General features: G+C 31.3%; 1 protein-coding gene across 1 annotated transcript; it reads left to right on the plus strand.

Annotated features, from left to right (window-relative positions):
- The first annotated feature begins 5,076 nt into the window (after positions 1 to 5,076).
- LOC107466876 (uncharacterized) lies at positions 5,077 to 8,059 on the plus strand. The gene is made up of 4 exons (XM_052254384.1): positions 5,077 to 5,501; positions 5,574 to 5,656; positions 5,738 to 6,907; positions 7,121 to 8,059. Exons 1-4 carry the CDS (start codon positions 5,288 to 5,290, stop codon positions 7,739 to 7,741), a joined length of 2,088 nt encoding a protein of 695 aa, XP_052110344.1. The 5' UTR covers positions 5,077 to 5,287; the 3' UTR covers positions 7,742 to 8,059.
- Positions 8,060 to 11,953: the final 3,894 nt, after the last annotated feature.

Raw genomic sequence — 11,953 nt, forward strand, 5'->3', positions numbered from 1 at the left:
TATTAAAAACTGTAAAATGAGACTTAGAACAAGAACAGTAAAACCTAGAAGAATGTAGAAGAACAATAAAACTTAGTTCTTCGTTTTCGAAATCTGAAAAATATAGAATATGAGTGAAATAGTAACATAACGTACCTTGAGTATTATAACTTCGTTTTTTCTTGAGATTCTTGATCGAGAGTTCTACGTTGTGTTGATGGAGAGTTCTGATCTTCGCGACAAGTGCTATCTCTGCAGTTTGGAATGTTGCTCGAAAATGGACGATTTGTGTTTTCTTTGAACGGGTTGGAGAAGTGAAAGAGTGCGCCATTAAGGAGTGCTATTTACGAAGAGAAACCGTTTGAGTGGGACGCGTGTAATTTACGCTCCATTCAAAGTGAGATGAGTGCGCGTGTGAATGATGTGTAGGTTGGAAACTTGTAAAACTTGTAGGGCCTTTTTGCTTGTATGTGTAGCAGGCTCGTAACTTCAAAATTGAAAGAACAGTTCCCTCTCTTTAGTGTGAAATAATAAAACTATGTAATAAGAGGGACATCATGATTCATGAATAATAAAAGAGGGAATCTGTTAAATTTTGGGCAGAAACTGAATCTTACAACATAACGGATTGACGTGTTGTATTCATAATCTACAACGCTAATCAACATAACGGATTGCAAGTTTAATTTAGTTTCGAAATAATTGTTAATTTATTAGAGATATTATTAGTTAAAATTATTTTAACCCAGAATCATGTTCTCGTGTCAGTCACCAACTCACCATGCTATATTCAATTATTTGAAGTTTATAGAAATGAATTGAAGCCTAGCATATATGTTAGGATGAGGCCATTATTGGCATGGCATTATTAAAGCATTTAAAAATGTGCTATGATTGTGAGTTCTAATTTGCTTTCATTCAAAGCATACAAAAAATTCTCTTTCAAAAGATGCATGAAACTAGTATGAGCATCAAACAACAAAGGCATAAATTGCTAATTACTGGATTAAAATTTTAAATCATTATCAACCAATAAATAATAGCTTTTTAAGTAAAGGATAGTTTTTTGGGATACTTTTAGCAAAAGAAACTACAGACTTGTGTTCTACCAAAAGTGTATGAAGCAGCCAAAGTCTTCCTTTTTCTATTAAGAATTTAAAACAAATGTGCCTATTAATTAGTGATTACTGAGATTTAATACACAACATGAAAATAGTTAAAACAAAATAAGTTGATTGTATGGTTACAAATTTGTGTTATTATGAACGTTCATAATGATTTCTTTCCATCAAGTTGAGTAGCATTTAATAATGAGAAAATATTTAGTTTGGTCTCTAAAATTACATTCGAGTCTTAATTTAGTCTTTAAAATTTTAATTGCCTCAATTTAGTTCCTAAATTTTTCAATTGATTTTGTGACGGAAGTCACCGCAGGACTAACGTGATTAAAATTTGAAAAATTTAGAGACTAAATTAAGGCAATTAAAATTTTAAAGACTAAATTGAAATTTGAGTGTAACTTTAAAGACCAAACTGAATATTTTCTCTTTAATAATTTTTGTGAAGTCGCAATTTCCAGTTAAATAATTTCGGAGCCAGAAAAAAAAATAAAGACATTGGGACCAGTCTATATAATGAATCAATCACTGAGAAACACAGCTATGGAAGATATATGGGAAACATATATAATGTAGTATCAATATAGGTAACAGAATCATTTGAACCAAAGATAGATAAATAGGGGATGTGTTTGTGGTCCCTTTTTACATGATTACATGTTGTAATATATAAGCTAAGGCAACCAAGATAACCTATGTGACATGAGTGTATGCCTTGGAGACGATAATAGGGTTACTTTTTTTAGTCATGGAACATAAATTTATAACACCACTACCCCAGAATATCAAACCGAATCTCCTAATTTTAAGTTAGTGATTGGACGATGTAAGTGTAAAACGGTTTTATGCATCAAAATTAAATTTTTAATTATAAAAGATATTCTTAAATATATGTTAAACCCTTTTATTTATAGCATATAGTAAAAAAATTAATTTAATTAATTCGTTCTAGAATTTAGATTATGATTGTCATATTTACTTTGTTCTTTTATGTATTTTTCTTTTTATGACGACTCTATCAAGATAATTTTCTCCAAAATTACTACTTTATAATTTTGTATTTTAAGTGTTTTAGGCTTACAGTTGATATAAAAATCCATTTTATATTTTTTGGTCAATGATGTCGTCTAATTCGACTGAATTTTATTTAAGGATTTGCTACTTGGTCAATGTGTTACTCATGCACAAGGTATGATTTAAATTTTTTGACACTTACTTAAACAGAAGAATGAATTGATTACTCGACCAAAAACTATGTTGGTTATTTGTTCTAAATTTAATTGTAATTTTATACAAATTTGTTTAGATTTTGTCTTGTGGGCTTGGACCAATTGGTGATTTTTAACCAAAGTGTTACCTAGTTAATGACAATGAGTGGGTAATTTTCTCAGCAGCTTAACCTGTCGGCATAGTTGCAAACAAAATTCACCGTGGTCACCAATTTTGATCCATTCACATGTTGTACAAAATTTAGGGGGGTCTCTATGATGGGTCCATTTTTATTTGTGTCTGAGATTCGTGTGAACAATGTTTAAGTTGAACACATGGGGTTAATAGAACAGATATCATCAATTCAATTATATATGCTTGCAATTGAATTGGACTGTAGCAGAGCTGAAAGGAACTGAAGGGAGGGACTTTTATTATTTATATGTGTGTTCATTGATTCAACAATTGAAAAAACAAATATTGGCATTAAATTTTGTTAGGTATTGTAAGAGAGGATCAGATGCATGGTACATAAATTGGGTGGAGAAGAAGCTTAAAATGAGTGGGTAAGCGAATGAAAGGTGTCATTTCTGACATTAATGCTCTGTCACCAAATTAAGACTTGGGTCAAATCCTTGTTATTTACTTCTTAGTGCAGCAAATATTATTACCGTGTAGTGCACCAATTTTACCCTATACTTGATGTATGTAAGATGTTTCTTAATTATTTTTAAAACCAGGCCAATTATTCTAATTATTAATTTATATATGAGAAATTTTATGAACCATCAGTTTTTAATAATTTTTATTATTATTTGGTCATAATAAATATTAAATTATTATTTATTTATATAAATTTTAAAAAATATAGATATAAATTATATTAATTTATGTGTATAAATTTTGATAATATATTTTTTATGTACAAACACATATAAATATGGATGTAAATTATTGCTTTAAATATTAGTCCAAAATTATGTGTATACATTTTAAAAAATATGAATACAAATTATACTGATTTATGTTTATAAATTTTAATAAATATAAGTGTAATATATATATTTTTAATGTATAAACACATATAAATATAAATATAAATAATAACAAAAATAATAAATTTTGATGATTTCATAACATTACTCTTCATATATTACAACTATTTATTAATATAAACATCAATCTTTTAAATTTGTAGTAGCACTTAAAATTAAATAATTTTTTGAAATCAGAAGGAGTATAATTTTTTTAGAAATATAATAAAATATCAAGTAGCTAGTTGTGTATTAATTAGAGCTGCAATAGCATGCTGATGGTAGCTAGAAATTGTCCTCATCCATATATATCAAGAATTGTGAGCCTTTATTTTCAGAAGGGGCCCTTCAGTTCAGAGATTTTAGATTTACGCACCTTTGTTGTTATATTATATCGTCTTTCTTCTTCTAGTCTAATGTATAAAGGAAAACATTATTATCTGAAAAGAAATATTTTATTTAGAGAAGTGTACGAAAAGCATAAAATATAATATACCAATTAAATAAGTATAATTGATCGTTGGAGTAGTTTGTCATCTCTGGATCAAATCTGAGTAACCATGTGTGGTTATTAACTTACTATTATAAGTCCCAAATTGGAAATTTTGTTTAAGAGTTCTGGAATTTGAGTTACTATTATAAATTCATAATAAAGAAAAATGAATTATTTCATGTGAGTTCTATCACTGTTAGTGAGTAATTAAGACTGTTGGATTCACTCAGAGTTAATTATTTTGAAGCTGAACTTATTCAATGGTTTAAGTTGGCTGATAGGAAATTAAAATAATAATAAAGAATATACATATTTTTGGTCAGTGTTGCTCTTTGTCTCTTACTTTCTTAACGTTGGAACACGTGTCTGAAAGTCATGCATGTTCAGAATATATAAGATACTACTTAGTATGAATATGATGATGAAATTACGAACAAGTAAAAGAACAGTATTAAGCAGTGGATCCCTCGAGCGTTATTATACTAATAATAATTAAGTCGTCGTACTATAAGTCTATAATTGTAGTATTTTAAATTAATTTCTGATATCAACCAAAAGTGACATTCATTAATTAGTTCATGTCAAATAAAGCCTTAGCTTAATTAAGAGGGAGTATTTTTTTTGAAACAAACGCGGCATGGTTGAAGTCACAGATCCCTAATACATTATTAAGCTTGTTGCATTAATTGCTTCAACCAGATGATAATAACGATCACCTCACATTTGTATACACGTACCAATCACGGGATTAACAACATATATATTCATATAAATATACCATCTAATTAATTAACAGCTGAAGAGAGATACTACTATAGTCTTTGGCTGCTAATTACAACTTGGGAGTGAGTGCATCAGAAAATACTATTATATACTATTTGAGAGAGAAATGCTTCTTGACTTGTCATACAGAATAAGAAATATATATAGGATCAATAATTTTATTAAATTTTGTCAAACATATAATTAATAAAAAAAAGTTATTAGATAAAATTTTATACCAATTTCACACTATTAAAATTATTATTGATGATTATTTGATTACTACAAATCATAAAAATTGTTGATCCCTTATATATATATTAAGAGTGAAATATTTCATAATTCATATAGCATCAAGGAATTTATATTATTGAAAAATGAGGGGTTAATAGTACACAGAAAAGTAGAGTTGAAGGAAAAAGAAATTTGAAAAGGTGATGACGTACTTGTAGTTGTCTTAACAGATAGATATGCAAATGTGACCGTTTTTATAGATCCTTGGAAGGGATCCGGTTTTGTCGCTCATTAATCAGCCTGGCCTGCACCTGCATCATCATCATCATCATCATCATCATCATATATATGCCACCAAATACAAAACTCACAAGCTAATAAGCACCCTCTTTCTCTGCATGTCATTTTCACTAGTTTGTTTTCAAAGATAAGAGAAGGAACAAGTTTAACCAATTATTATGGGGAAGGACTATTGGTGGTATTGGCCTGCTCCTGCATTTGGAAGGTCCTCTTCCTCCTCCACCTCCACCTCCACCTCCTCCTCCAAGGCTTCTACTTCTTCTGGTTGCATGTGTTCTCTCTTTCAAACCTTCCATTTCCATCCATTTCACTTTTCCATAAACCAACATCAACACAAGTCTCCCTCTTCCATCTCACAATGTCTCTCCAAAGGTACTATTACTATATATACATTCTATAATATACTATTGTCTCTGCATCTAACCCTCTATAAATCATCATCAGATGGTGCTCAAGGACCAAGGAATAGTTTGGAGTCACAACATGGTACTGCTTCCTCAAAAGAACAACAACATTTACAAATTCCGGTAACTTGTTAATTATTAGTTTAACTTGTCTATTTCATACATGTCACAAATTTTTACCAACTTTTAGAACTACTAACACAGTACCAATTCTTGAAAATACAGAAGAACATTCGAATCAAAACAAGCAGAAGCATGACAAGAACAAGATCAGGAAATTATTCGAGTGATTTCTCCTCGGAAATGAGCTTCTCTCCGGGAACCAAGACACCAACATTGGTTGCAAGATTGATGGGGCTTGATCTTCTTCCTGAAAACAACTCTTCCTCTCCTAATTCCTCCTCTTCTTCAACCCTCTCCACTCCAATAATTAATAACAAACATGGAAGAAGCAACAACAATAACAATAATCCACCAGTTCATCATAACCCTAAAGCAAGGCAGCAGCATCACCACATCCAAATAATGAGACACAGACACAGCACAGACAGCATAGGAACCATTCGTTCCTTGTCTGATACTCCAAGAAGATCAGATGTTGAGCATAGTAGACTCTCTTTGCAAATCAACAAGGAGAACATTGGGGTTGATGAGAACTACTTGGAAACCCCTCGCTTCTCATTTTCAAAGAGGAAATTTGATGAGAACAACAACAATAGTAGTAGCAGCAGAAGTCCAAGCCACTATGCAAGGCAAATTGTGAAGCAGGTTAAGGAAAGTGTAAACAGGAGAGTTGGGATAACTGACATAACCAACACTGTTAAGAACAGAGAGCAAGAATCTTCTGTGGTCCAACAAATCAGATTCAAGAAAGCTACAAAGACGAGTAGTAATGTGAATGTGAATGTGAATGTGATTGTGAATGAAGCTTGCAGCCCGGGGAAGCAGTCTCCAAGACTCAGCAGATTCGTTGACTCCAAACAGAATAACCCAAACAGCATCACAAAACCATCATCACCTCTTACCCCAAAAGATCAAAAGCCGTTATCATCGTCACCTACTACTACTCCACTTCCTATTGCTCACCAGATTGAAACACAATTAAGCTCAAAAGATGATTTGCAGAGCAAAAAGTCATCATCAGCTCCAAAATGCAAGAGAAGCAGGACTACTGAGAAGTTGGGATCAGGGGTGAATAGGACTACTGCTCCACAGACATCATCAATAAGAAAGAAGCAACAAGAGTCATTTGTTGCCTGTACACTCTCGCCAACAAGACCCAAGACCAAGAACAGATCAACTCATCCACTTTCAAGCAACCTTCTTCTCAATACAGCTCCAAATCTTCTCCCTGTCAAGACTCACCCTTCACAAGTTTGTGTTTTTAAATATGTACATCTTTTTGGTACTTTAGTGCTAGCTTGTAAATCTATCTAACTATATTAAAACTTCGTCCTTTCCTTTTAATTTCGTCATCTATATGTTTGATTAATTAGATTTCTTTAATCATTCGTCACTAGTTAAATTAATTAATTATAGTTTGCGTGTGGATTAAGGTTTTTAACAACAATTAACCAAATATTGCAGCCATGTGATACTCAAGAACAAAAACGCAGCAGCGCACAGTTATCAAGTTATGCCCGCCAGAAGTACAAAAAAGATGCAATTCAAACACCCGCCACCGCCACAACCGCCGGCACCGCCACCACCGCAGCCGACGATCAAGGACCAGAATTTGAGTACATCACAAGCATACTAAGCCGCACGGGGTTGCGCAAAGCTACGTTACCCCAAATCCAATACCAATGGTTCTCTCTTTCCCACCCATTAGACCCTTCACTCTTTCACAACCTCGAGCATCATTACCCATCATCCAATCCCGACAAAGGTTGCATCTTTACGCAGAGGGACCAACTGGGTCCTCGCTGTAACCGGAGACTACTATTCGACTTGGTCGATGAACTGCTGTCGGAGATTCTGGCAAGACGAAAACAGGAGCGTGGGTTGTTGGTGGAGACTGTGTGGAGGAAGGTTCGGAGTTTCCCAGGCGCGAAGTGTGAGGTTCTGGAGGATATTGATGGGTTGATAGAAATGGAGGAGATGGAGAGGAAGGTGAAGGAGGAAAGAGAAGAAGGGTTGGTGATGGAGATTGGAAGGAGCATAATGGAGACGTTGGTGCATGAAACTGTTACCGTCTTCATGCTTTGAGACGCCGTCGTTTTGGACGGGAGACATGCGCCAGACGATGTCACATGGGGCCGTTTGGAGACCGTTCTAATCTTCACGTGATCAGATTCTCCCTCGCCTGGCCCATCCACTACCGCCGTCTAGATTTAATTCTTAAAATTTTTCGATTTTAAACAACTTAATTCGTTGTATAAAATTTTTAGTAGGTCGAATAGTTTTAAGATTTAAATCTGCGTTAAAATTTTATGTTCAAAATCCTAGGTGTTTAATTTCTTTTACTAACTAAGTGTAATCAAGTTGTTAAAATAAAATTCTATTCACTGCTATATTCAAAAGTTCGTTCTCTCTTTTAATGAACGTCTCACTTTCAAACGCTCCATTTTCTTTTTTCCATTTTTTGTTATATTAGGCTGCATTTTTATGCATCCTATTTAGAATTTTAGGTTAATTACATTTTGTTTTACAATTTTTTAACCTAAAACACAGTGTTTATGAAATTGAACATAAACTTTTGTTAAATATACAAATTTTCGATGACAATAAAAAATTATAGTTGAAATGAATTAAATTTGTGCGAATTAGATTTTTTTTTCCTCCATTAAACGTAATTGAGGAGTAGGTATAAATGACCTTTTTTAATGATTCTGACAAATTATTAGTGTGGGTTATTAGAATATTAATTTCGATTACTTGTATTATTGCTCTATGTTCAATATTTATGTGCTATTTGTATATATTTTTATTTTCAATTCTGATTATTTACGATGCTTTTAGTTTTTATTGTTCTGTAATAAATTAATGTTCTATAATTCTGATTTTTATTTTATATATGCGAATTTCTATACTATGCTAATAGAAATATGAGTAATGGTAAAATATTTTTGTGCTGCAATAAACCAAAATTTGTTTTTTATATGATTTTCACGGTAGTTATTTTAGAATTAATTTTTATATGATAATGATTAATATGTGCTAAAAGTTGAGATGATTTTTATTATTTTTAAAAAAAATTAAAAAAATCTATAAAAATAATATTAAACATACTAATTTTTCTATTAAAATAAGAAACTTAAATAGAAAAAAAAACTAACTCATTATATATATAGTAGATTACATATATATTGATGGTATATATAATAATATTTATTTATGCTAATAATAACATCCGAGGCTATATAACCTTAAAATTACAGTGACGAAATAAAATAAGTTGCGCTTAATGTTTCATAAAATTTGATTTAAATGAGATCACTGATCTTTTCCCGCATTTGAAGACATGAACAAGAGTTGTTAATCTTATATGAATCATACTATATATACTATATTTTTATATTTTAATTTACTGAAATTTGTTATAAAGTAATAAACGTATACAGATGCTGTTGTCGTACCTACCTAGAAGATTACGTAAGAGGATTATAAAAATTAAAAAGGCACATGCATGACGCTTACATCAGTTGAATGAACTACCTAGTGAGATAAGGAGTGGAATATGGTCAGAGAATCATCATATTGTATTTGGTTCTTGCTTCATGGAAGTTTGAGATTGTTATCTAGCGCAAGATTGCAATCATTTTCTTATTTATTAACTTCAATTAAAATGTATGTGTTTTTGCATGCAAACGTGAACTTCAATATATGCGAGAGTTTTACCCTTTTTCCTTTCCTTTTATTTCTTTCTTACTATTATTTTTTTAAATAACAAAATGAAGTAACATGCTAAAGTACAATACCTCCAAGAAGTTAGAGAAATTAGTATATATAAAATGTCTTGCATATATATATATATAATAAAGCTTAAAATGAATGAGTCTGTTTTTTCAATTTATGCATGCATGCATATGCGTTAGGAGAAGTGTTTATTTTATGCGTACCATATTCAACAGCGAGAAATATTTTCATGCTTTAATATATCAATAGCATCAAATGCTGTGTGCAGTAATTAACATGAATATGGCAGTTCTGATGCATAAACTATTAAGTATTTAGTACACTCTATAGAAAGAAGAAATAAGCGGGAGTGAAAATTCAAAAAGTTAATTAATAATTAAGTGACGTGGATTGTTTTTAACTAGCTATGGTGGAAAGTGGAAACAGGTAAAAAGATTGAGACCTTAGATGGGTGTGTCTGACCAATTTAATGATGTTTAGCTGCTTAGAGTAACACTTGTTTCGCTTATGGATCTGTTTGTTTCTGCGTGTCCTTCAAGGGTTTTGTGTTCTGAAATTGCTGACTCTTTGGCCCATGCATTGTCACAAATACCATATATATATGATTGATGATGCATTATTCAATTATTATTAATAATTAGATATGAGTCACTGATTGATGAGAAAAAAATGGGCTTGATATATGTAGGAAAAGGTGACACCCCTTAGCATAAAAGGAGAGGGAGAAAAAAAAAAGGTAGTGCAATATATTTATTAAAAGGGCAATCTTTTTTGTTATGGCCAAATGCAAATTCATTTATCACTACTCAAAATGTTAGCACTGATTCTAACGCCAGACAAGAAAAATGGGGGGCCACTACTACTGCCTCATGTTTCTTTCTTTCCTTCCATATTTTTCGAAAACGTAAATTGAAAGAAACATATGCATGGCAATGGCAAATCGCCAAATCCTACTTGGTTTATTTTCTTCAATTTTAGTTGGTATAATAAGTCATATCTTTTTGCTATTATAGCATAAGTTTCACCTTTATGTATTTTTTAATACAATATAAATACTAACATGCTAACTACTATTATTCTCCATCAATCATTATGTTGATGAATTAATTAAATCCAGCAGTTATATTCAAACAATAATAATCATGAGCTACTATATATCATCACTTAAATAAATTATATAAAAATATTTGATAACAAAAAAAAATTAATTAAAAAGAGTCAAAATTTACTTTATTTAGCATTCATAAATTATAATTCTCCATTACATTACATTACCGTAAATGATATGTATACGTTTAAAATCAAGTTTGTCCCTACTCTCTATATATGCAAATGTGACAACTACCATACAAGCTAATAAGCATGCTACTGATCTAGATGGAACCATAAACAATTATCATGCGCAAAGCGTACTCTTAACTTTAGATGTGACTGAACACCACATATATAATATGCGGTACGGTAATCATAAAGATAGATTCATAGCATCCGCATCATAATAATTGACTTAAGAATTAAACCAAAATTATACCAACCCTATAGGCTATATCAACACGTACGTTATATATATATAACATTTGGTTAAAGTCTTGGTTTACGATTTACACTTGTGAATAGGCAAATAATTTCTTACGCACGAAAATTTTCATTAATTCAATAATTGAAACTATTAAATCACATATCTATTGATATTCGAAATTTTTTTTAATTTGTTAAACTTTATTATTAAGATATTATAACATAATTCAACAGTTAGATTGATAAAATTTATTGCCTTTAAAAAATATTATTTGATAGTATAAATCAATAAAACTTAAAAGAAGCATGAAAATGATTCATCCGCTATGTATATGATTTCAAAATACAAAATATCATTGAATATATAGTATGTGAACAATAATGATATGTAGGATCATAATTCAAACGTGAAATTGATTGGGAGAAGAGGTTCATCAAGGAGGCTAGTGATTAAGCTAGTAGACTAGTACAAATAGAGGTACTACATCAATTTATGTAAGGTCCAATTCAAAATGTAAACAGTAGTGATCCTGATATTACTCGAAGAGAGGTACTGATAATATGAAGTAACTCCTACCAAACAAGGTCTCAGGTATTAAAAGTAGAGGTATTATGGTTGCAGTTGTAGGTGTAGGCCTAGGGTGAAGGGCACTTGTTGCATGCCAGAAGATCATAATTGCAAGAAACTTGAGTAGAAATAGCAAGTTAATTCTTCTGTGCAACACTGCAAAGAAACTCAGTGGGAAACTTCATGATATAGAAAAGCAACCATGATACACGAATCCCTAAAACTGAGTTAGGTAATACGTATCAATGGCGAGAAGTATGGTATTTATACTCAGATCCTACCATTATTGTGTAAAAAAGTCTTGTCCCACCACTTTAGCAGGATTGCAGAGCTATTTGGAAGTAGGATTGTGGTATTCTTATTCGTATATCAACTGAGCATATTTACCATGCAATAATAGCCATGTTTTCATACAATCACACAAATCTAAAATTCTCCAGTAAAACAATTCCCATGCAGAAAGAAACTTGTGATTT

Source organism: Arachis duranensis, chromosome 9 (genome assembly GCF_000817695.3).
Source record: "Arachis duranensis cultivar V14167 chromosome 9, aradu.V14167.gnm2.J7QH, whole genome shotgun sequence".
In the NCBI taxonomy this organism is placed as follows: Eukaryota; Viridiplantae; Streptophyta; class Magnoliopsida; order Fabales; family Fabaceae; genus Arachis; species Arachis duranensis.

Coding starts and splice junctions, on each gene's coding strand:
- LOC107466876 (XM_052254384.1), top strand. CDS start 5,288: ATGGGGAAGGACTATTGGTGGTATTGGCCTGCTCCTGCATTTGGAAGG. Junction 5,502..5,573: donor CTCACAATGTCTCTCCAAAG/GTACTATTACTA, acceptor AATCATCATCAG/ATGGTGCTCAAGGACCAAGG. Junction 6,908..7,120: donor TCAAGACTCACCCTTCACAA/GTTTGTGTTTTT, acceptor CAAATATTGCAG/CCATGTGATACTCAAGAACA.